This window comes from Sus scrofa, chromosome 9 (assembly GCF_054392235.1).
Source record: "Sus scrofa isolate SSC_HxYL_T2T_F1_AM1 chromosome 9, Sscrofa_HxYL_maternal_Yorkshire_Landrace_v2.0, whole genome shotgun sequence".
NCBI classification, from domain to species: Eukaryota; Metazoa; Chordata; class Mammalia; order Artiodactyla; family Suidae; genus Sus; species Sus scrofa.
The window spans coordinates 137,413,541-137,440,198 of NC_139391.1; the positions used below are offsets into that span (position 1 = coordinate 137,413,541).

At 45.5% G+C, this 26,658-nt stretch overlaps 1 protein-coding gene across 50 annotated transcripts in view; it reads right to left on the reverse strand.

The window, feature by feature from the left end:
• The window catches only part of HHAT (hedgehog acyltransferase), a 322,109-nt gene that overhangs the window by 289,706 nt on the left and 5,745 nt on the right, over positions 1 to 26,658 (reverse strand). For all 50 annotated transcript variants that reach the window (XR_014816614.1, XR_014816608.1, XR_014816611.1 and 47 more), the window contains exon 2: positions 13,109 to 13,239. Coding sequence is in view for 31 of the 50 variants with exons in the window: in XM_084978122.1 (XP_084834248.1) it covers positions 13,109 to 13,199 (91 nt within the window). In the remaining 19 variants the exon portion in view is untranslated. The remainder of the gene's footprint in view (positions 1 to 13,108; positions 13,240 to 26,658) is intronic.

The following is a 26,658-nucleotide window of genomic DNA, read 5'->3' on the forward strand; positions in this document are numbered from 1 at the left end:
AATTTGAAGTAGCCACATCTCAAGAGCTCCTCGTGTGGTTACAGCAACAGACAGGATCGCTCTAGACCAAAATCCTCCCTCACCAAGGGAAGGAGGGGAAGGGGAAGGGAGGGGGAGTTTGGGGTTAGTAGATGCAAACTATTGCATCTGGAGTGGATAAGCAATGAGCTCCTGCTGCACAGCACAGGGAACTGTATCGAGTCACCTGTGATGGAGCATGACAGAGGATAGTGTGAGAAAAAGAATGTATATATGTATGTGTGACTGGGTCGCTTTGCTCTACAGCAGAAATTGACAGGACACTGTACATCAACTATAATGGAAAAAATACAAATCATTTGAAAAATTTCAACTCAAATCCAATCATGATGCTTTTAGTAATCACTCTCAAGACTGTTTTGAGGGAGTTCCCGTGTGGCTCAGCGGGTTAAGTATCCAGCACTGTCACCACTGTGGCTCAGGTGGATGCTGCACCGCAGGTTCAATCCCTGGCCCAGGAACTTCTGCATGCCCCAGGTGTGGGGGGAGAAAAAAAAAACGAAAAACAAAAAAAAACGTTTCCCAAAACTGTGGCGTGGAGAACTGAAGCAATATCTGCTGAAGAGCCCTCAGTACTAAGTCCGGGGGATTCTACCCCATGCTCCCCCCACCACCACCCAACTAAAGGACGCATCAAAGCCCCATTCACCCTACTGAGTGAGAGGATTTGCACTTCAATCATCACCAGTGAGCTGTGGTGGTAAACCTTTCACTTAAAACCTCCAACTAACTTATCCCTTTGATGGGATATCAATTACGGGGTGAGGTAGGGGAATTGGAGAGCCATAATCAGGAAGGGGAGGGAAATACACACAAGCACACACACACTCCTCTGACTGGAGCCTCTGCGGGGAGACTAGTGCACCCAGCTGGGGCCTGACTGTCCTGCCGCTTCTATGCAGTTGAAAAATTCCAACCAGATCCTCTGCATCCTTTATTTCTCCAGGAAGCCGGTGGGTGCTGCAGACTGGTAGTAAATGAGGCGGGGGGAGGGGCAGAAATGATGGGCTTCTAAAGACAGGAGAATTTAATTGTAAGCAGTTCTCAAACACGCAGGTGGAGGAGTTCCCACTGTCGCTCAGCAGGTTAAGAACCTGACAGAGTATCCATGAGGATGCGGGTTCGATCCCTGGCTTCACTCAATGGGTTAACCATCCAGCATTACTGCAAGCTGCAGCGTAGATCACAGATGCCGCTCAGATCCGGTGTTGCTGTGGCTGTGGTGCAGGCCAGTAGCTGCGATTCAACCCCTAGCCTGGGAAATTCCATGTGCCACTGGGGCGACCCTAATAAGAGAAGAGGCTCGTTTTTTTGGTTTGGTTTCGTTTGGTTTTTGGCCACCCTGTAGCGACCTATGCTGCAGCTATGGCCATGCTGGCTCCTGAACCCACTGACGCCACTGGCTGGGGATGGAACCTGCGTCCCAGTGCTCCAGAGACGCTGCTGATCCCACTGCACCACAGCGGGAACTCCGTTCCCAAGAGATTCATGAAGTATGTGGGCTCCTTCTCTCCTCTGTCCCAGTTTCCACTCAGGGAATGAAAAGGTGGTTAAGAAACAGACCAAGCGACACCAAAGCATGTCTGTGCATAGATGCAGAGGGCTAAAAGGACATCCATGACCTTAAATGTCCCTAGCAGAGCAGCTCATCTCGGGCTCCTTAGGAATTCTGGGCTCTATCCAGGCAGGCTCCCAGGCACGCAATGTGCACGGGACTCTCTAGCTCCCAGGAAGGGTTGAGGACCCAGACTGAGGTGGAAACGCTCCAGCAAAGAGGAGGCTGTGAGCTCGGCCTCTGCTCCTGTGTTGGATCCAGCCCTGGCTGAGGGTGGCAAGGGGGTGAGGAGTGCGAGGCCGTGCAGGCCAACACTGCGGGGTGCCAGCCCTGCGCTCCCGCCTGGGCCCTGTCCCAGGTCAAGGTCATCGGGAGATTTATTACAGGCGCTGAGACACCACCAAGCGCATCCCTTGAGGACCAATGTCCACTTAGCAAGAAAAGGCCAGTGTAAGCCTGAGAGGAAGGGGACACGCTGGGCCGGAAGACTTGGAATCCCGTTCGGAAGACAGCGGGTGACTCAGTGGGTTCCTGTGGCTACAGGTACAAGGGAAACACGGGTCCAGTATAAGGTGAAGCCCTGCCAAAGACAACAGCCTGCAGACTCGGCTGCACCACAGCACCCCGTTAATGCCAGCCGTCCAGACCTGGGCCTCCCTCCACAAGACTGTAGGAACTGAAGGGCCCCCAGCACCTCTGATCCCGGTCAGTGAGCTCACCTGGCCCCAAGGGCAAGGCCACCTGTTCAAACCCAGGACCAGAAGCCTTTGTTTCCCCACCTTGACCGGGGCTCCCCAGATCAGGAGCCAGACATTTTGCAACCAAATTCCTCTAATCACAAAAGCAAATGGGAAAAAATTTACCTCCAGATTGACAAAGCCCAGCCCCCCCCCACCCCCGAAAGGCTAGTGTGCTGTATGAACAACATAAAAGAATTAATCTATCCATGAACAACTCCATCCTTTTTTCATACACCGGGACTGGTGACAAGTGATAAGAACAGGTGCGCCACGGAACAAACAAAAGCCGAAAGGGGACCAGGAGCAACTGTATTTGCATCCCGCTCTAAGAACACTTACTATATACACATTTATAAAAAGAAATTGCAGGCAGCAACTTAATTAATTTGCTCCGTATCTGCCTAAATTTCAGGGCTCCCTGGTGTGAGAGAGTTCATTTAGACAAACATTAACTGCTGGTCACTGAAGATTAAAGGAATGAAAATAAAGTACCTGTGAAATAAAAACGCCCATCAATGGAAAACACAGTTACTTTTATAAAAATGTCACTAACTCCAACTTCTCAGGAAGAAAGCTGCTGCATGAAAGGTGAGCCTGGACTCTGTAAAGCCAAAAAGATCCAGGGTAGCTGCTGTTCATTAGAAAGGAATCACAGGAGTTCCTGTTTTGGCTCAGCAGTAACGAACGCAAGTAGCATCCATGAGAATGAAGGCTGGATCCCTGGCCTTGCTCAGGGGGTTAAAGGATCTGGCGTTGCCATGAGCTGTGGTGTGGGTCACAGGTGCAGCTCAGATCTGGTGTTGCTGTGGCTGTGGTGTAGGCTGGCAGCTGCAGCTCGAATTCAACCCCTAGCCTGGGAACTTCCATATACCGCAGGTGGAAATAAAGAAAGAGAGAAAGAGAGAGGAAGGAAGGAAGGAGAGAAAGGAGGAGAGAAAGGAGGAGAGAAAGGAGGAGAGAAAGAAGGAAAACAGGAAAATGGTAAAATTTTTAAATAAATCCAAGAGCTATGTTCTTCAAAAAAGAGAATAAATCTACCAAAGAGGCAAAACATTCTGGTAAATTCCCTAAAACAAGAGAAAAGAGACACATGTGGGATTCAAAACATTTTAAGAATATGACATAAAACTGTACATTAATAAATTTGAAAATTTCAATGAAATAGAAAATATAAATTATGCTGACTTAAGAAGAAAACCTAAATATACCAATAACCCTGTAAGATACTGAAATGCTTCCAATGAATCTACTTCTCAAGAGACTCCGTGGCTAGGCAAACTTGCAAGACAATGATAGCAAACTTTGATGCTGACATTTTGTAAACTGTTTAAACAGTTCCAGAATGTGGGGAGAAAAGCTTCTGCATTCATTCCACAAAGTTAACAGACTACTGATACTAAAATCTGAGGATGACACAATAAAACTGCAGGCCAAGCAATCTCACTTAGAAAGTATAATATTTTTTAAACATGGAAACAAGCAGTGTACTTAAAAAGACCATAGCCATAGTAGGTTTGTCGTAGAAATCCATCTAATTATTGGAAAAATGATTGCTTTAAAATACATCAATAGGCTGAGAAAGGAACACTAGGTAATCATCTGAACAGATACTTTAAAAATGGATAAAATTCAACATGTATTGCTGATTTTTAAATGTTAATAAAAGGGAGCTGGAAGTATTCCTTAACATGATTATTTTTATGTTATTTTGCTTTTCAGGGCCACAGCCGCAGCATATGGAGGTTCCCAGGCTAGGAGTCCAACCGGAGCTGCAGTTGCCGGCCTACACCACAGCCACAGCCACGTGGGATCCGAGCCGCGTCTGCGACCTACACCACAGCTCACGGCAACGCCGGATCCTTGACCCACTGAGCGAGGCCAGGGGTCGAACCTGCATCCTTGTGGATGCTCGTCGGGTTTGTTTACCACTGAGCCACGATGGGACTCCAACATGATTAGTTTCAAAGCAAAGTTTATTCAGCTTTTCACAAGTGGTAAAAATAATACAGAGATTTCCATTAACGTTAGACTCGAAATAAGGACAGCATTCTTTTCCAACCTCTGCACTGTTTTCAAATTCCTGGCGAAGTAACAGTAGATGAAGCAAAGCCGTTATCGTTATGGATGGATGATAAAACACAAAAAGCAGAGGAATCGTATCATAAAGCCAATGGATTATTAGGAGAATTCAGTGATTATTGGAACATAAAAGAGCTAAACCAAAATAAACATCTTTACTATAGACCAGAAATAATTAGCTAAAAACTATAGAAAACATAGTTGGAAAGTATCCCCATTACAAGAACGAAAAAAAAAAAAAGACTTAGAAATAACAGGAATTTTAACAGGGCCAAATATGAAGACAACCGTGAACCTTTATTAAGGGAAGTAACAGAAACATTGAGAAAAAAAATATCATACTCCTAGAGGGAAAGATGCAATGTTATAAGATTGTTAATTACTATCAAACTATAATGTCTAGGTTTACTGGAATTCTAATGAAAACCCGAAGGAGATTTTTCGGGAACTTGCCAATTTCACCCATGTATTTGGAAGAAACCAGTAAGACTAGCTAAGAAAAGAAGGGAAATAAAGGCAGGAATAGAGAACAGTGGTGGAGTGCTGGAGTCCTCTTGCGGCGCAACAGGTTAAGGATCTGGCGTTGTCACTGCAGCAGCTGGGCTCCCTGCTGTGGCGCAGGTTTCATACCTGGCCCAGGAATTTCCACAGGCCACAGGCGCACAACACACCGCCCCCCACCCCCTGCAAAAAAAAAAAAAAGAATGAGGAGTGGTAACCTATTCTACCAAATGACCCGACATCTAAAAGGCAAAAGCAGTTAAAAACAGCCCACTACTGATGTAAGAATTGACTAGGAAATTCAGTGAGACAGAAAGACAGCTCCCAAGGTACGTGTGGATGTGTGTGAATGCATATGTGTGTGTGTGTGTATAGAAGAATTTAGTAGATATAAGAATTTAGTACATGATCAAAATTGTGTCATAATTCAAGAAGGGGAGGAAGACATTAAATAGTGCTCTTTATCTGGGAAAAAAATAACTCTTCACTTCATATCATATACCAAATATACCTGAGATTTTGGACTGAAGAACAAAGGCTCAGCTTACCAAGACCAGGGTAAGATGGGTTCTCCATCAGAAGAAGTGTTAACTGGCACAGCCTTCCTGGAGGACAGGCCGGGGACGTCTATCTATACCCTGAAAATATTCGCATAGTGTGACTCTCTAATTCATCTTCAGGAAATCCTTTTGAGAAAAACAGTCAGATACCACACAGCAGTACAAATAGCTCCCACACAAAATACATAAGCTAAGCACTCAACTCGTGAAGTGGGAATGAAAAAGAACAGAACAAACCCAGAGAAACAATAAGGAAGGGAAGAAATCAATGAACAAGAAGATGCAATTTGAGAAATCGAAGAAACCTTACACTGAAAAAAGTAATAAGATCTCTAGCAAAATTGATCAAAGGAAAAAAATAGGGAAGTAGGGAGAAGAATAAGAAAGAAAGTGATGGAGAGAGTGAAAAAGATGTAAATAAACAGCATATGACATGAGAGAAAAGCCAACTAGAGAAACAAAAAAATTTTTTTTTTTTTTTCTGAGTGTGGAAACTGTCAATTTATTTTTTGGTCTTTTTGCCTTTTCTAGGTCCACTCCCGTGGCATACGGAGGTTCCCAGGCTAGGGGGTGAATCGGAGCTGTAGTCACCGGCCTACGCCAGAGACACAGCAACGCTGGATACAAGCTGTGTCTGCAACCTACACCACAGCTCAGGGCAACGCCAGATCCTTAACCCACTGAGTGAGGCCAGGGATTGAACCCAAAACCCCATGGTTCCTAGTCAGATTCATTAACAACTGAGCCACGACGGAAACTCCAGAAACAAAAAATTTTAAATGAGTATTATGAATCACCATATGCTGATCAAGTTGAAAACCTCCATAAAATGCGTAGATCCCGAGAAAGGTATAAAATGCCAAAACAGATATAAGAAAAAATGGAAATTTTGAATATAAACCAATAGGTATTTCCAAGCAAACTGAAACAGTCATCTAAGACATCCTTTTCCAGATGCTTTTCCAGATGAGCTGCTATCACCCATGGTTTTCACAGATGAGAATTCAACTGTTTTCATGCCAAGAATTGCATTCAGCGGCTATGAATGACAAAAATACATGGCCCTCTTTTAGGCAGCAGCACGAATTCTTTCAAGGCACTGATAGTACATGCATCTTTCCTCAAGTTCTGTCTCTCTGCAATCAAAGACACACAAGTCTCTGTACATCTTCTAAAGCATAAGCCACAAACTTGATACAGCAGGTCTGGATTAGCCACAGCCTTGCTGAGTACCAGAGGAAAAGTCAACAGGCATAGACGTCACCCCCCCACACCCCCCTATAAAGCATTTCTACTGGACTTCGAAATGCTCTGTGTAGACTTGTGGTAGAGTTGAAAGGAAGAAGGGGGCTTCTGCTCAGTTCCTGCTGCGGATTTACCAAGAGATACCGTTTTGACTAGAGCGGTTAAAATCAATCCACTGTCCCTAATTGCTGGACAACCCTGCTACTGCTGAAGGGGGAGAGGGCAGTGAATGAGATGCCTGCCCCCTGCCCAGAGCAAGCAGCCAGGCAGAGGCGTGCCGGTGGCATTTCACATAACACTAAGTTTTGAGCTTCTAGTATGTTCTAGGCCCTATATTTCCTTCAGAAACAAATACTCGACAAAAGTTGACAGAACAGACAGTTTTCCCTAGGAGCCTACCTCCAAGATGTGGGTTAAGCAGCACTTATTCCTGAATTACACCGTAAGACGTGGAGCCAGGCAGATTCAGTGTTGCACCGTCACACACACGTTGGCAAGGGAGGGAGATCTGGCTTCCAAGAGCTGAATGGGCAAAAGCACTAGAGAAAGATGACATTTCTTGAGCGTCACCAAATGCCTCGGCACTGACATTAAAAGGAAAAGCATGAAGGACAAAAGAAGCTCCAGGACAGGGAGTGTGGTCAGTAATAAGTCACACAGGATGACAGCCTCTGGCTCAGTGGAAATGTAGAAAAGTTTTTACTCTCCCCTCCCACCGCCATCCAAGAAGCTTTCTGGTGGGGTAAAATGTTAAGGTTTCAAGTTTAACAGCAAAACAGATAAAAGGTCTTCGTCCAAATGAGTTGCTTTAGGAAAATATCAACAAATATGAGTGGCGGAATAGAATAAACAGTGGGTCTGGAGTTGGACAAACCTGCTCTATCATTTATCAGACGTGTAGCCTTGGACCCGTTATATTTTTCGACCACAGTATCCTCATCTGGGTAAAGCACTGTAACACCCATTAAGGCAGAGACTCTGAAGATGGCCAGATCAGTTCCTTCTCTCCCTGTGTGTATGTGCCGCTCCAACCATAAAAAGCTATAGTTTTCCCTCCCCTTTAATTGGGACTGGCCCTCTGATTTGCTGTGACCAATAAATGAGGCAGAAGTGACCTACACAACTTCCCAGGTTGAGCTTTAAGAGATCGGCATCTCCTGGTTTTACACACACGCAACAATCCCGCTTGAAAGCCATGTGGAGAGCTTCATACAGAGAATCATGCCATTCCGGTTGACAGCCCCCAGCTGAGCTCTTGGCTGATAGCCAGTCATGTGTGTGAGCCGTCTTGGACATTTCAGCCCAGCTGAGCCACCAGATGATAACAGCCCAGCTAACAACACACAAAGCAGAACTTTCCAGCTAAGTTCAATCGAGATTTATTAAAAACAAAATCTCACAGTACACGAAAATCAATCAGTGGAATCTATCACATCAACAGGCTAAAGAAAAATGACATGATCGTATCACAGATGCACAAAAATCATTTGGAAAAAAAAAATCCAACACCCATTTATGACTTAAAACTTCCAGCAAACTAGAAATAGAAGGGAACTGCCTCAACTGGATAAAGAACATCTATAAAAACCTACAGCTGATATACTTAATGGTGAGTAACTAGAAGCTTTCCCACTCAGATCAGGAAAAGGGCAAGGATGTGTCTCCTCACCACTCCTTTTCTAATGCAATAAGAAAATGAAATACATGGAATACAGAATGGAAAGAAAAAAAATCATGCAAATAACATGATTGTCTAACTAGAAAAACCAAATAATCAATCAAAAAAATTCCTGGAACACATAAGCAATTATAGAAAGGTTTCAGGATACAAGATTAATATACAAAAGTCAATCACTTTACCATGTATCAGTGATGAACAAGGAGAATTTGAAATCAGAAGAAATAACATTTACATTGGCATCCCTCAAAATGAAAAATAGGTATAAATCTATAAGTTATATATATTATATACTAGGAAAAAAAGAACTTTGATGAAAGAAGTCAAAGAAGAACTAAATAAATGGAGACATATTCCATGTTCATGGAAAGAAAGACTCAATATTGTCAAAATATCAGTTCTTCTATAGTTGATCTGTATATTCAGTCCAATCCAAATCAAAATCCTAGATAAGTTATTTTGTAGATATCAACAAAACTGATTCTAAAATTTATACAGAGAGGTAAAAGACCCATAACAGACAACACAATATGAAAGAAGAAAAACCAAGTGGGACAACCAATACTGTTCAACTTCAAGGCTTACTACAAGGCTATGGTATGAAGAAAGTATGGTGGTGGTAAAAGAATAGACAAAGAGACCCATGCAACAGAAAAGGACAGCCCAGAAAGCGACCCACCTAAATATACTCAACCAATCTTCGACAAACCAGCAAAGGTAAGATAAGGGAGCAAAGACAGACTCTTCAACGAATGGTGCTGGAACAAATAGAGATCCACATGCAAGGAAAAAAGAATGAATCCAGACACAACCAAATGGATATCACAAATGAATGTCATAGATGTAAATGTAAAACACAAAACTAAAAAAGTCCTGGAAAATAACATCGGAGAAACCTAGATGGCCTTGGATGTGCCAATGACTTTTTAGATGCAACACCAAAGACTTGACTCATGAAGGAAAGAATTGATAAGCTGGACATATTAAAAATTTAAAAGTTTCGCTCTGTGGGAGTTCCCATCATGGCACAGTGGTTAACGAATCCGACTAGGAACCATGAGGTTGCAGGTTCGGTCCCTGGCCTTGCTCAGTGGGTTAAGGATCTGGCATTGACATGAGCTGTGGTGTAGGTCACAGATGCGGCTTGGATCCCTCGTTGCTGTGGCTGTGGCACAGGCCGGCATCTACAGCTCCGATTGGACCCCTACCCTGGGAACCTCCATATGCTGCGGGAGCGGCCCTAGAAAAGGCAAAAAGACAAAAAAAAAAAAAAAAAAAGTTTCGCTCTGTGAAAGATACTGTCAAGAGAAGAGAAGGTAAGCCATGAACTGGGAAAAAATATTTGCAAAAGGCACATCTGATAAAGGACTATTATCTAAATATATAAACAGCAGTTGAAAATCAACAATAAGGAAAAGAACCTCCTGATATTTTAAGTGGGCAAAAGACCTGAACTGAAAGCTCACCAAAGAAGCATATAGATGGCAAATAAGCATATGAAAATATGCTGCATAACATGTCAAAGAAATGCAAATTAAAATAATAACGAGGAGTTCCCATCGTAGCTCAGTGGTTAGCGAATCCGACTAGGAACCATGAGGTTACGGGTTCGATCCCTGGCCTTGCTCAGTAACTTAAGGATCTGGCATTGCTGTGAGCTGTGGTGTAGGTTGCAGATGCGGCTCGGATCCTGCGTTGCTGTGGCTCTGGCGTAGGCCGGTGGCTACAGCTCCAATTCGACCCCTAGCCTGGGAACCTCCATGTGCCACAGGAGCAGCCCAAGAAATGGCCAAAAAAAAAAAAAAGACAAAAAATAAACAAATAAATAAATAAAATAATAATGAGACACCACTACACAGCTATCAGAATGGCCAAAATCTAAGACACTGACAACACCAAAAGCTCACAAGGATATGGAGTAACAGGAACCCACTGCTGGTGGGAATGCAAAATGAAAGAGCCGCTTTGGAAGAAAATTGGAAGTTTCTCATAAACATAGACATACTCATACCACACAACCATTGCTCCTCGGTATTTACCCAAAGAGGGTGAGCACTTAGGTCCCTACAAAAACCTTCCCATGGATGGTTAGAGCAGCTTTATTCATGATCACTTGAAGTAAATGAGTGAATAAACTGGGGGACGACCAGACAATGGAATACTGCTCATCGCAAAAGAGAAGTGAGCTATCAAACCACAAAAAGTCATGGAGGAACCCTAAATACATATTAAGTGAAAGAAGCCTGTCTGAAAAGGCCATAGTGTATGATTCCAACTACGCAACATTTTAGAAAGGGGAAAACTATTGAGACGGTAAAAAGAGCAGTAGCTGCCAGGGGTTAAGGGGAGGGAGGGAGGAAGAGACAGAGCACAGAGGTTTTTCAGGGCAGCAAAATGATTCTGTAGCTACTATAATGACGGAAGCATGTCATGTATGGTCTCTCAACGTTCACAGAATGACCACCAGCAAGAATGAACCCCACTGTAAACTACGGCCTCGGGGTGATAACTATGTACCAGCTCTGGTTTGGCCATGGTAACAAATTATAATAAACCTGGGGCAGGATGCTGACAGTCAGGGAGGCTGCGCTTGGGGGGCGGGGTACCTAGTGAATAAAAGCTCTTTGTATTTCCTGCTCAATTTTTGCTGTGAACCTTAAACTGCTCTTTAAAAAAAGAGTCTCTTTCAAAGGAAAAAAAAACCTCACTGAACAGTGAGAGATACCTGGTGGCAGCTGCAAATCACAAATCTTCAGGGCGGTTTGTTAGGTAGCAATGGATAACGGTGACACCCATTTATGGAAAAGACTGCTGATTAACGGCTGCCACCCATTTTTTCTTTCTTCCTCTGTAATAGGACGCTTCAGTTCAGCTGGAAGAATGGCCTCCCAAGCAAAGGTCGCATTTGCTAGCTCCCCTCACAGTTGGTAGGGCCCCAGGGCTAGGTTCTAGCAAAAAGTACATTAATGAATATGATATAGGCAATTTTCAAGTCATGCTCTCAGAAAGAGGGGGCCTATCCCCCCCCTTCCCTTCCATGCTTCCTGGTGAGGAAAAAAAGTGAATTTGGCCGCTGGAGCCCCTGTTAAGGATGGCAGAAGAACAGGGACGAAGGGGTCAGGCTCATGGATGCCATCTAAATGCCAGCCCTGACCACCTGTCTTCTAAGTACGATGCCATCTCAAGGGGCTTTCCTAAAGATGGACTACGACAAGGTACATAAAGTGCCTAACACAGTGCCTGACAGAGACTGGTGGGCTCTTACACAAGGGCTCTGAGAGCTCAGAGGCTCCATCAGGGAAACCCAGCTACCCGGACAGCCTTGGCCACGCAAGCGTCTTCATCTACTTTAGACGGTTCATCTCTGCAACCAAGCTCCTGGCTCTGAGTGGGACGCAGGTAGAATGGGAGCAAAGCCGATCCTGGAGAGGAACATCAAGCCCAGGGGTCCACAGGGAGGCAGACTCGGAGGGCAGAGCACTGTCAACTGTGCTTCCCCAAACCTACCTTTGCATTTGGAGGGACCACAATTACTGTCAGCATCCTCCCCTGCCTTCGAGATCAAGCGCAGCCTCCTGAGCTGGAAGGCTACACATGGTCACGGCCAATCTCTCCGCCGCTCTTCGATCTAAGCTGGACTCTTGCCGCTCTCCCTCCACACACTGTACGCCAGCCCCACGGAGGGTCTGGAGCTCCCAGGTCACGCTGTGTCTTCTCACACCCCAGGGGCACCGCACACACTTGTCCTTTCGCCTGCAAACTCATCTCTGCCACAGGTCCCCTGCTCCCTCCTCCACTGCCTGACTTCTATCCTTACTTAAGACAAGGCTCGCCGCCACCTCTAGCAACAGCTTCTGTAGGCTACGTACTACCATGGGGACAAATATTCTGAGGAGCAACAGTACATTTATTAAGCAAACCATCCCCGATGCTGTAAGAGACCATTCATGAACCCTCCAAAATTCTTTCTCCCGTCCCTCCCCAGCAAGGGCAGTTTAATGTAGCACGTGGCCACCCAGCTAATGACACTATTTCCCAGTGCCCCCAGCTGTGGCCGTGGAATTTGGTGCTGGCCAACTGGGTATGAGCAGAAGAGACAAGGGCAGTGCCTGTTCCAAGCTGCACTTAGAGGAAAGGAGGATTCCTGTTCCTCTCCCCAGTGGCTGGCCTGGGGAGTTGGAGCTGATTCCTGGTCAACATGTGCACACAAGCACTGCCAACAGGGGAGTTCCCTGGTGGTCTAGGGGTTAGGACTCGGTGCTTTCACCGCTGCAGACCAGGTTCAGTTCCTGATCTGGAAACTGAGATCCCACATCAAGCCACTACACACCATGGCCAAAATAACAAAAAATAACTCTGGGCCTCCAATGCCACAGGATGCATCCTCGCATCTGAGAGGAGTGACGGTGGGAGGGAAATTTAAGAAGTTACTGCAAATTACAAATGCAAATCATGTCCACTGCCTTCAACAGCCCTGGAATCCAACTCTCAGAGGACCAGCCATGGGATCACCTAAAGATCCAGGATGAGGGTGGAAAACTCCACCAGTTCAGGTCAGGCCATTGATTCAAACTGTCCAAGACAGGAGGGAAAGCAAAGCGGGCTCGAGTCACCCCAAACCCACGAGGCCATCTTCCCGAATCTGCCACCGCTAGCATCCCCCTCCCACCTTTCTTTCTTGATACAAGTTCAGAAACGCTGGGGGTCTTACCTCTGGAGACTTTGAAAACTTCATAGAAAGAATAGAAGTGGAAGCCTAGGGAAGCAAATAGGTAAAAAGACAGTTCCCATCGGGGCAGCATTGTTCTTGTGACAGGGTCCCGACGGCCACTCTGGGAGTTTCTAGGAAGAGAAACAGAAATAAAGACATTAAGCCACGGACATGGTGCTAGAGAACGGCATCTTATCACCAGGGAGTTTGCCTGCTCTCTCAGGAACCCATCACAGTTCCAGGGGTACAGACATACCTGCCTCCTTGTCACACCTTCTCCTGCCAGTGAGCCTATTCCAACTGCATCACGTCACATCTCACACATACACAGTCTGCCCAGGGTGGGAGCGTCTTTCCATCTGAGCACCCACAGCCCCCATCTGCCTCCCTCCACAGCGTACCCCAGACATGTCTGTCCTTACTGCCTGCCACACCTGTCTCCCCCCGTGGAGTGGACCTTTAGGGAGCAGAAACCATATTCTCTGAGACCCCAGCCCTTAGCACAGATCTGGAAGGGACTTAGAACACAGCAGGAAGGGACTACTAAGTGCTCCACGAATACCTGTTATTTAAAAGCCTGAATAAAAGAAAAGGACAGGGAGTTCCCACTGTGGCTCAAGAACCTGACTTGTGGAGTTCCCGTCGTGGCTCAAAGGTTAACAAATCTGACTAGGAACCATGAGGTTACGGGTTCGATCCCTGGCCTCGCTCAGTGGGTTAAGGACCCAGCATTGCCGTGAGCTGTGGTGTAGGTTGCAGAGGCGGCTCGGATCCTGAGCTGCTGTGGCTGTGGTGTAGGCTGGCAGCTACAGCTCCGATTAGACCCCTAGCCTGGGAATCTCCATATGCCGCAGGGGTGGCCCTAGAAAAGACAAAAAGATCAAAAAAAAAAAAAAAAAGAAAGAAAATAAACTGACTTGTATCCAGGAGGACATGGATTCGATCCCTGGCCTTGCTCGGTGGGTTAAGGATCCAGTGTTGCCGCCAGCTGTGGGGTAGGTCACAGATGTGGCTCAGATCTGGCATTGCTGTAGCTGTGGTGTAGGCAGGCAGTTGCAGCTCCTATTCAACCCCTAGCCTGGGAACGTCCATATGCTGCAGGTACGGCCCTAAAATGGGGAAAAAAAAAAAAGACAAATCATCTCCAAACCTCTTCTAAGCCAATACACTTTAACCTCCTTGTTCTCCTCTTCAAATGTCATTCCACAGTGGTTTATAAGAATGGATTAATAAAACCCCTCTGTCTTCCATCTTCTGGGCACGTCTTCAAGGGAAGCTAACAGCATAACTGCATCAGCAGACACGGCTAGTTGCTCAATATGCAGTCTCCCTTCTTACACAATCACTGACGTTTTAATCTGAACACACAGATGCTGAGCTCCACTCTATAGTGTCTCCAAGTGTGGACATTTGAATAGGTCTGGCTCCAAGGCTGCGGTCAGCCCCCTCCTGCTGGGTGGAGTTGGAACAGCCATCTCTGGACCAAGAGGTAAAAGCCACATAGAAAAACGAGACAGAGGCGCCCCAGGCCTTGACTCCATGGGCCACCCCCCTCTACCCACAAAACTGCCCTGGACCACTTACACCTGGACGATTACATGAAAGAGAAATGCATTCCCAGGTTGCTTAAACCTCTGCTACTCCTGATCTCTCTGTTTTGGCAGCCAGCTCTATAGTCCAAGTAATAAAACAGGTAACAGAAATCAAGCCCTAAAATTCCACAAATTAAATGATCAGTTCCCCAGTAACAAAGAGTGAGCTGAATGTAAACCCTTTTAAGGTCCTCATTGCTTGACTTACACCTCATGGCAGATACCAAATTAAAAGACAAAGTTTAATCCCCACCCAAGCAAGCGCTTCACATGTGACAGCAATGTCAACAATCAGAAGTCATGCATGATCTCATTTTGTTTTCACAACAGCCAGGTGAAGTAGGCGGAGCAAGGAAGGCAGGTATTTACGGATGATGACTCTACAGCATGGCGAGGGCACAAAATCAGAAACAACTGAGCCAGGGGAGTTCCCACTGTATAGCACCAGGTTGAAGGTTTGATCCTTGGCCCCTCGCAGTGGGTTAAAGAATTCGGCGTTGCTGCAGCTGCGCCGTGGATCTGATCCCTGCCCTAGGAACTCCAAATGCTGTGGGAGGGAGGGACGGACTGAGCCAGGGCTCAGCCTCCACGCTGCCCCTCAGGCACAGCCCGCCCCGTTACTGCCAGCTCACAGAGGGGCTTGTCCTTAGAGCCTGGCTCAGAATCTGCCACACACAAACTCATTTCTTCAGGCTGCAGGGAGACAGAGAAGGAATTTGATATAATGTCAACTTTCATAAACTAGGAGGTCAGAAATCAGCGGGCCAAGGCAGCCCAGCGTGAGTTTCCCCTGCGGCTCCCCTATGAGCTCCAGAAGCAGGCACTCGTGCTGCCAATCACAAGCCCACCAAGCCCTCAGGTTCCTCCACTCTTCAGAACCACCTCTAGCTTCCTGTATTTCTAATCACACTTGTTTTTTTTTAATGCCTGGCATCTTCCAGAATATCTTAAGATTTATTTCTGGAAATCTGTAAGAATACGGCACTCTTCCCTTTAGAGGGAAATTAATTTCAACCTCTGGGTTTTATATCGTCTCTCCTTCCAAAGATGCTGGTACTGCTATATTGGATGACGTCTTCAGTTAGCAAAGAACTGGACCCTCTTCAAATGCGACTGAAATCTGAACATAATAATCTTAGAGACTGGAATTCCCATTGTGGCACAGCAGAAACACACCCAGGTAGCATCCATGAGGGTGCGGGTTTGACCCCTGGCCTCACTGCATGGGCCGGGGATCCAGTGTTGCCTTGAGCTGTGGTGTAGGCTGGCAGCTGTAGCTCCAATTCCACCCCTGGCCTAGGAACTTGCATATGCCTTGGGTGCAGCCCTAAAAAACAAAAATTTTAATTAAAAAAAAAAATCTTGGAGATCCAAGTTCTAGATGCCCTGCTCTTTAGCAGATTGTTATGGACATTCTCCTTCTAGGATAATTCCCCTGCATTAGTGATTTAACTGTCAGACTGTCAGGAAACTAGAAAACTCAGTATGACATGTCTCTCTTTTTTTGTGGGGGCGGGCATGCCAGTATCATGAAAGTTTCTGGGCCAGGGGTTGAACTCACACCACAGCAGTGACCTGAGCCACCAGGGAACTCCACTTCCCTTGTTGATGCTGCTCTTATCTATACTGTGTATGTTTTGCAGACATCAACACAAAGATTCATAGTAACAAGCAACATAGCAGCAAGGCTGCGTCCTCGTATTTAAAACTTGGCGATTGGACCAAATAGTGTCCTGCTGACAGCACAGTGGTGAATTCAGCATCGAGCAGACCTGAGGGAGACCCGGCCATGTCACTGACTGGTTGAGGAATTTGAGTGGGTCACAACCTCCCAGATTCATTTCATCACAGAGTTAACGCATGGATTAAATGCAAGATGCGTATCTGGGGCCAGGCACAGAGTAAGTATTCCCTAAACATTAGCTAAGATCTATCCAGCAGGACCAGTTGGTGAACTTAATTCATCAGGAGCTTATCTAGCCGGAGCCCGGGTTTTTTTCCTGAATTGATGACCCCTAACTGAACTGACCTTCCATGGGGCAGTGGGGGAGCATCCCGCCTGCTGCTGGGCATCCCCAGACTCTCGCTAGGGTCTCATCCTCTTCCTCCCCCCTTACCCAACCCAAGTCTCTCACCACAGCACATGAACTGTCCTTGGGAGCTGCCTGGAGAGCTTTCTCCCTGGTGTCTTTGCCTCACCACCTCTTCTCTTGGCCCCCAAAAGAACTCTGTGCAGTACTAACTTTTCTTGCCTTGTCACTTGTAATTCCAGTAACATGACCTCAAAACACCACCACACAGATGCTCATCTTTATTTTTTTTTTATGGCTACACCTGCATCATATGGAAGTTCCCTGCTACAGGTCAATTCAGAGCTACAGCTAAGGCCTATACCACAGCAACGCCGGATCCGAGCCTCATTTGTGACCTATGCTGCAGCTTGGGGCAACACCAGATCCTTAACCCACCGAGTGAGCCCAGGAATCAAACCCACATCCTCACAGGCACTGAGTCAGGTTCTTAACCTGCTGAGCCACAACGAAAACTCCTGTCCTTCTTTTCTTAATAGAGGTTTCTTCCTTAATTCTTTTCAACTCTTGTTGACTTATCTCAAGAAAATTCCTCTCCTCGGTTTTTTGTGGGTTTTTTTTCCCCCTGTTCATTTCAGCTGGGCATTCAGAGAGCCAATCAAAGCAGGAATGTTTTAAAGGATTTACTGCCAAGTTCTGGTTGTGGCTCAGTGGTTAATGGACCCGACTGGTATCCAGGAGGACACGGGTTCGATCCCTGGCCTTGCTCAGTGGGTTAAGGATCTGGCGTGGCTCAGATCTGGCATTGCTGTGGCTGTGGCGTAGGCCAGCAGCTGTAGCTCCGATTCGACCCCTAGCCTGGGAACCTCAGTATGCTGTGGGTGCGGCCCTAAAAAGACAAAAAAGTAAATAAATAAAATACAGGATGTAATGACACAACAGTATCAAAGGAAAGAAAGCTGTACCTTTGGGGACAGAACTAGAACTTGTTCTTCAAATGTCCAAACCCATAAAGGTTCCTAAGAACTCAGAAAATGCTCAAGTTTCTGTCTCATTTTCTAAACACACTTGTGTTCTTCTTTAGGTCTAAGCCACTGGGATGAAATCAGAGAAGCCCTTACTCAGATGTGGAGGTAAAGCCTCTCTTCTGTTTTTCATGCATGGTGTCGGTCCTGCAGCAACACTATCAGCGAAGTGGGGCATCCACGAGACAGCCTAGAAGCTCACCACCACGTATAACATGATTTCTAGAGAAAACAACCCATCTCCAGCAACAGAGCCTGTTCTGAAGCAGCAGTCTACCTGATCCATCCATACAGAGGAGGCTGTATTACTGACATGTGACTGCCGAGGAGGGCGGCTGGGATGTCTGACAGTGCAGATGTGTCTGAGAACACGAGCCAGTGTCTCCACTTCAGTGGGGGTGCTGGTCAGGACAGCGAGGAAGAACAAGCTGCGGATCCTTGAGGAGCCAAATGGCCGCAGATTCTAAACACATGTGATGACATGTTTGGGTCTGATTTCCTGCAGGAACCTCAGGACATCAGAGGTCCCCGTATACTTAATTTTTCCATTTAGCTTCAGGAGGACGCCCCTTGACACACGGAGAGAATCCAGAGGCAGGGAGGGAGACGATTCGGGTCCTGGGTGGGAAGTGGAGAGAAAGTGCTCGGAGCAAGCAACACACAGGAGGAAAACTTGAGTTGGTCCTGGCACCAACCTAGGACAGGAGGCAGCAGGGGGGCAAATAAAGGGCATAAGATAGCGACTCAAAGCTGCTAAGGCCGCAGCATCGCAAAGCTAAGTATTATCGATGAGAAGGAGAATGGGCACCAAGCGAAGACAAGAGAGAAACACGCATTGAGCGCGAGGTCTTGGTAGGAAACCAGAGCCGCGCGTTCCCTGGGAATAAGGGCAAGGAGCCCAACTGGAGGAACAAGAGTCCCCCACCCTCGTGTCGGGTCTAAGAGCCCCAGGCTGGCTATTTCCAAAAAGCATTTATCCGGGAAGGCTAGACCCCAAGAGGCCCAGGTAAAATCTTAGCTGTAAAATGGCACGAACGCTTCAGCTAAGCCGGGTTTTTCTGTGCGGGAGCCACGCGCATGCGCATGTCCATTCTAATTTAACGCGGGTCAAAGATGCCATCCGCCCTCATCCGCATCGGGAAGGCCAGCGGTGAGCTCTTTCTTTAGGAATCAGAATTCTGCTCAGGGGGAAGAGACGGATCTACCCAAGGACCCGGAGCAGCCCAGCGATGGCGTGAAAAACAGAACCGAAGTTCTGGACGCCTCCTCTCTGAGGCAGAAATCCTGTTCCTTACGCCTGGCACAGAAGCACAGCCCACGTGGCCAAAGGCTGCAGGGTGTGCATTCACACAGAACTGCTGTACGACGCTTTGCCCCAGCAAGTCCCAGCGCCTTTTTGAAAGCCTGTTATCTTTCTCTCTGATTAGTACAACGAATGGATGCGAACACTTCCAATTCTTTTCTGCTCCTCACTCTTGCTATTCAGCACGAAGTGGGCTCTAACCAAATACGCCCCCTGCACCAGAGGACTTCACCACGGCTCTCTCAGAATTAAGCTAATAATCCCCCGAGTCCATCATCGTCATTGCTCCCACCAACTAACCAAACTGACTTTTTTCCCTACCAAGTTTTCCCGGAGTTTAGTCGTCGCTGTACTATTAATAAGCAGTATTTGCAGAAAGCACTTTACAAGTATTATTGCATTTAATCTCCATAACAACTCTTTGAGGCTGACACTTCTGGTACCCTCGTTTAAGACAGAAGACATCTACAGCCCAGAAAGACCAAGAAGCCTGCCCCTGGAGCTCCCATTGTGGTTCTGCAGGTTAAGAACCCGACACAGAGTCTGTGAGGATGCGGGTTCGATCCCTGGCCTTGCTCAGTGGGTTAAGGATCCCACGTAGCCACGAGCTGGGGTGTAGGCTTCAGCGGCAGCTCCAACTCAACCCCTAGCCTGGGAACTTCCATGTGCTGCAGGTGCAGCTGTAAAAAGAAAAAAAAAGACGTCTGTCCCAAACCACACAGCTAGTAAGCGGCAGAGCTTAGAGTCATACTCCCCGAATCTAATTCCGGAGCCTTCCCTCACCCACCTCTCTATTCTTAGAGTTCACCAGATTCATTTTTTTTCAACATCTATGAAGAAATCAATTCATGAGGAAAACTTGAAGATAATATAAGCTATATACATGCAAAAGAACTTAAAGTTACCGATAATGCAGATACTCCCCAGGAAGAAAATCAACTAGATGTAATCAAAATACACGTGAAACAGCGAACTCATACATCCCTTAAAAGATTTGCTGAAGATGCCAAACTAAACCAAACCAATTTACCTTCGATATGAGACAGGAGAGTCGGCAGTTATACAGAGATAAGTAGGGGGTGAGTAAAATTGAACTCGTTCTAAATTTAGGAACAAATGAGCCCTCTGGAAACCACAGGGTAATAAAGTTAAGAGGAACTCATGCCCACTGAAATGACAATGGCTTTGAAGAAATGAAAATGAAATAGAGCAATATTCTAGCACACTTGGGAAAAAAAATGGTAGGAGACTTCTGCTCTTTTCCAGGTCCAATTTGATGAAACAGAAACCTATTTTGCAGAATATAAATGATCAACTTTCACCAGGAAACCCAGGTCCAGAGTCACCGTGGCCTCTCACAGTGCGGTGTTCCACAAACCCTGTGTAGGAGTATCACTGAGAGTCTGATTCTTCTACCCACGTGATAGCAAGGAGAAACCCAGAAAAGCTTCCACCTACGCACTGGAGTGACTAGCAACATTGCAGAGGTCCTCCGGGCTGGGCAAGAGTCTAATTACAGAACATTTAAAAATACCTATCAGTACTTCCACATATGCACCAGACTATTATGTAGCAGTTCTGTCTCCTTGTGCAATAAGCCATCCCAACACCTAGTGGGATGTGTTTTAAAATAACAAGGAGCTATTCTTTCTCGCAGTTCTGTGGGATGGCCATCTGGGTGGGTCTTCTGCTCATCTCACCTGGCATCACTCCTACGACTGTTACTGCCTGGCTCGAGGAGCCTGGAAAGGGACAACCTGTTCTCCCTCACCTGGCTGGCCTTTGGTGCCAGCTGTCAGCTAGACGCCTTACTTCGCCACGTGGGCACTCCTCTCCCCGCCCTCCACCCCCAGTAGGCTGGACCCTTCGTAGCATGGGGGCTAAAGGGTATTAAAAGAACAAAGCCAAGAGATGCAGGGTCTCTTAAGGACTAGGTTTTAGCACTTACAAATGTCTTATTGGTCAAGAGCCCAACCCAGATCCAAGGGGGAAGAGAGAACAGCTCCCATCTCTTTACAGGAGCAGTAGCAATGGCACCTTAAAAGGGGGGTGGGGATGCGGCCACCACACCAGTATGTTAAGGTTCCCAACAAATAAAATTGACAAAGTTAGTGGGAAAACTACATCTAGCACTTTAAACTGCTACAAACTTTGAAAGAGAAATTTTAAAGAATTACATTCCCAAATCCAGATTTCAAAATCAGTATTGTCATCTGGTCTAATCTCCAGCCAGTTTAGGAAGCTGTTTATAGCAGCCGCCCTGACCATTTCCAGCGACAGTGCAAGGCAGGGAAACTCCCGTTTCTAAAAAGTCCTGATTGTTCTCTCTTCTTCTTAAACTTAGTCAAAATTTGCCCCTCTATTTCTAAAAAAGCTTCCGCTACTAATCCCGTTATACCTGCTAGAACTGAAAGCATGGAAGCAAGATAGCACGATAGTTTAGAGCTTAGCTGTGGAGTCAGAAGGCCAAAGTTTCAATCCCAGCTATGCTGCCTTCTGTGTGACTTAGTACAAGTTGCATAACCTCTCTGTGCCTCAATTTCCTCATCTAGAAATCAGGGATGATAACAACCCTGGGAGAGTTGCTGTGAGGATTAAAGGAGTTTACCAAGAGTCAGAAGAGGACCTTGGGGCACAGTAAGCTCTAAAATGCTTCTTCTTGTGTTTAATATTATTGTCATTATTATTAAGTATACTAAAAGGCTTAATTATTCTTGCCAATCATACTACTTCAAATATTTAAAGATAAGCAATGCCGCCCACTCCATCCGAAGCCCTCTTTCAGGACAAACCTCCAGCTTCCTTCGATCACTTCTTCAATGGCTTGGTTCCCAGATCCTTTGGCATTCTGTCAGTTGTCTCTTCACACAGACATCTAGAGCTGAACCCCAAATTCCAGAGCTAGAGTAGGGCAAGACCAGCATGTCTCTTCTTCTGCCACTGTACTTCAAACAGGGAAATCTCAGGCTCATTCCTGCATTCCTCAATGATCAACGAGGCCCTATCGAGAATCAGGAACTGTGCTCCTTGTGAAGACAATGGATCCTAAGGTTCCATCTGCAGGATCTCCCAGAGCTGGCTCCCCCAGAAATGGCCAGGCCCTAATCCCTGAACCTGTAATTATGTTACCTTATACAGCAAAGGAACTCTGCAGGTGTGATGAAGTTAAAGATCCTGAGACAGAAACATTACCCCTGATTAACCACGTGGGCCCAATGTCAACACAGGGTCCTTCGAAGAAGGAAGAAGATGGTCGGAGACAGAGAGAGAGAAAAGGATGAGGCAGAGGTGTGCTTTGGAGATGGAGGGAGGGACCAAGAACTGAGGAATGGGAGCAGCAGAGAACAGCAACAACCAACAAAGATCCCACCACTGCCCTTCCTGCCACTCCAGAAGGTGGGCAACCCTGCCAGCCCATTTTAGGCTTCTGATCTCCCGAACTACAAAACAATCAATTCATGTTGTTAGAAGCCACCAAGTCGCCCTCATTTGTTACCGAGCAATAGGAAACTAACACGCTACTCCTGTCCTCGGTCAGTTCACCGCCTGGTGCAAGAAGAAGCACCTAACTGAAAGGCTTTATAGAAAACATCAGAATACTTTAATTATTTAGTGTGATTTGTTTTAAACTTGAAAACCTTAAAATTGCAAGAAAATGAGGTCTGAAAACAACATTTTGTATTCGGTTCTCAACTTAGCATTTTTTGGCTTCTGGCTCACACTGCTCCCAATCTTAATATCAAACATAACTCTAAGTCTTTTTATATGAACTGCCCTAAGCCAGATCTCTCTATTCAAGATTGGCAGAAACAGAGTCAGATTCATAAGCCCCTAATTCAAAAAAGCTACGGACATGATATTGCATTCTCGCCCCGAAAATTCTCAACCTATTTTAAGCCTTTTTAATCACCAAGGACCACTGCCCCCCTCCCACATCTTACACTCCTTCGACGAGGGGCATCTGAATGAATCCAATTTTTTAATAATATATTTTAAGTAAACGTTCTATTAAAGCATGCCGAAAGAAAAAAAAAAAAAAAAAAAGTTAGGTCTTCCAAAAAGCAGACTCACTCCAGTAATTACTACACATAAAAACCTGAATGCCCCTTCTGTCCTTTCCTTGGTGACCACAGCCTGACTTCTGGCACCCTAGTTTATTTAGTTTTGCCTATTTTTGAACTTAAAAAAAAAAAAAAAAAAAAAAAAAAAAGGACTCACACAGCACTTCCTCTGCTGTGTCTACTTGTGTCTACCTTTTTTCTCAGCTCTATGTTTGTGAGGCTCGTCCACGTGGCATACAAAGCCATAACCTGTTCATTCTGGTGGCTGCGGAGTACTCTGTGATATACAACTTACTGATGCTTTGCACTGGGGAACACATGGTTGTTTTCAACGTGGGGCTGTGGGGAGGAACGGCACACTCTGCATATCCTTTCACTTGTCTTCTGGCGCAAATATATCTGCCTGACTGACAGAATTGCTGGGTCAGAGGGGAGGTGTACGTCCAACTTTAGTAAACAATACTGCAAAACGATTCCGAAAACAATTACACTAATTTCCATACCATCCGCCACGTAGGAGCACTGCCATGAGCTCATATCCTCACCTGTACTCAGCATTGACAGGTGGTGGGTTTGGTTTCGTTTCCATTTCAGCCACTCTGGTGAGTATAGAGAGCCATCTCATTATAGTTTTTTTTTGGTTTTTTTTTTTTTTTTTTTTTTTTGTCTTTTTCTTGCTATTTCTTGGGCCGCTCCCGCGGCATATGGATGTTCCCAGGCTAGGGGTCGAATCGGAGCTGTAGCCACCGGCCTATGCCAGAGCCACAGCAACACGGGATCCGAGCCGCGTCTGCAACCTACACCACAGCTCACGGCAACGCCGGATCGTTAACCCATTGAGCAAGGGCAGGGACCGAACCCGCAACCTCATGGTTCCTAGTCGGATTCGTTAACCACTGCGCCACGATGGGAACTCCTCATTATAGTTTTGATTTGCATTTCCCTAATTACTAATGAGGCTAACTACGTTTTCATATGTTTACTGGGAATTTGGAAATTTCAAAAAAAATGTCCTCTTTTGTGGAGTGACTTGCCCCACAGGGCTATCTTTTTCTTAATGATTTGTGGACGTTGTTGCTCCATTCTGGAGGTGAGTCCTTTATGGGATAGAAGTATTACAAACACCTTCACCCAATCTGCAGCTTGCCTTTTCACTCGCTTCTTGGAATCTTTAGATGCATGGAAGTTCTTAACGATATGTTCCTTTTACAGTTAGTGCTTTCTGTGTCCTATTCAATAAACCTTTCTTAGACAATATCTACGTCATAAAGGTGGTTCACTTTGGTCTCTTCCAGAAGCTTTCTTGTTTCAGATTTCACATTCCGATATGTGATGTACCTTGATTAATTTCCATATATGGCGTGAAGTAGAGGATCAACATTCATTTTGTCCATACGGACATCCAACGGGCCCAGCCTCATTTACTGAAAAGGCTGTCCTTTCTCTAGGGCACTGCAGTGTCGCCTCTGTCATAGATCAAGAAACCTCAGACGTGTGAGTCTGTTTATGGATTCTCTGCTTGGTTCCATGGTCTGTCCTAGCATTGTGCCAACACCACACTGACAAACTACATGCTGATCTAGAGGCTTGAGTCATCCAACTTTGTTCTTTTCCTTAGATAGTCTAGAATTTCCAAATACATTTTAAAATTGCCTTACCAACTACAGCAACATGGATGGACCTAGAAATTATCATGCTAAGTGAAGTCAGTCAAACAATGAGACACCAACATCACATGCTATCACTTACATGTGGAATCTAAAAAAAGGATACAATGAACTTCTTTGCAGAACAGATACTGAGGCACAGACTTTGAAAAACTTATGGTTGGCAAATGAGACAGGTTGCGGGGTGGAGGGATGCACTGAGGGTTTGGGAAGGACATGCTGTAAAATTTGGTTGTAATGACTGTTGTACACCTATAAATGTAATAAAATTCATTAATTAAAAAAAGCCAACCCCCCCCAAAAAAATAAAGAGAAAAAATTCTGCTGGGATTTTGATTGGGATTATACTGAATCTACAGATTTATTTGTGGAGCAATGACTTACCCTCCATTATTTCAATCTTTAAATTCTCTCAATACTATTTTAGCTTGCAAAGAATTTATCACAAATAGGTGTTGAATTTTACCAAGTAGCTTTTCTACTTTATTCTGTGACTGCGATCAAATTACATTCGTTTGTTTTCTAATGTTAGATAAAGTTTACATTCCTGGAATAAATCCAACTTGGTCATGGTCTAGTATCCTATAAATACAGGTAGAATATACAAGCATAAAATAAATGGAAATCATCTGACTAAAAAAAGAAAAGAGGAAAACAAGGTTTAAAATGGCAATAGATACATATTTATCAATAATTAACTTAAATGTCAATGGACTGAATGCTCCAATCAAAAGACAAAGAGTAGAGGATTGGATAAAAAAGCAAAAAAGCAAAATCCTATAATCTAGAGTCTCTGTCTACAAGAGACTCACCTTAGGGCAAAGGTGAAAAAAACCAATGGGACTTAATCAAATGGACAAGTTTTTGCCCAGCAAAGGAAACACCTATAGATTGAAAGTGAGGGGATGGGGAAAGATATTTCATGCCAATGGACAAGACAGGAAGGCAGGAGCTGCAATACTCATATCAGACCAAATAGACTTTAAAATGAAGGCCATAGGAGTTCCCGTCGTGGCTCAGTGGTTAACGAATCCGACTAGGAACCATGAGGTTGTGGGTTCGATCCCTGCCCTTGCTCAGTGGGTTAAGGATCCGGCGTTGCCGTGAGCTGTGGTGTAAGTCACAGATGCATCTTGGATCCGGCATTGCTGTGGCGTAGGCCGATGGCTACAGCTCCGATTAGACCCCTAGCCTGGAAACCTCCATATGCCATGGGTTTGGCCCCAGAAAATACAAAAATACAAAAGAAATAAATTAATTAAATAAAATAAAATGAAGGCCATAAAGAAAGACAAAGAAGGGCATTATTTAATGGTAAAAGGATCCATTCAAGAAGAGGATATTACAATCATCAATATATATGCCCCTAATATAGGAGCACCCAGATACCTAAACAAATACTAACAGACATAAAAGGAGAAATTGATGGGAATACAATCATAATAGGAGACTTTAACACCCCACTCACATCAATGGACAGATCCTCTAGACAGAAAATCAGTAAGGCAACAGAGATCCTAAATGATACAATAGAAAATTGACATTTTCAGAACATTACACCCCCCAAAAAATCAAAATATACATTCTCCTCAAGTGCACATGGAACATTCTCAAGGATCAATCACATACTGGGGCACAAAGCTAACTTCAACAAATTTAAGAGTATAGAAATTATTTGGGAGTTCCCGTCGTGGCGCAGTGGTTAACGAACCCGACTAGGAACCATGAGGTCTCGGGTTCGGTCCCTGCCCTTGCTCGGTGGGTTGACGATCCGGCGTTGCCGTGAGCTGTGGTGTAGGTTGCAGATGCGGCTCGGATCCCGCGTTGCTGTGGCTCTGGCATAGGCCGGTGGCTACAGCTCCGATTCAACCC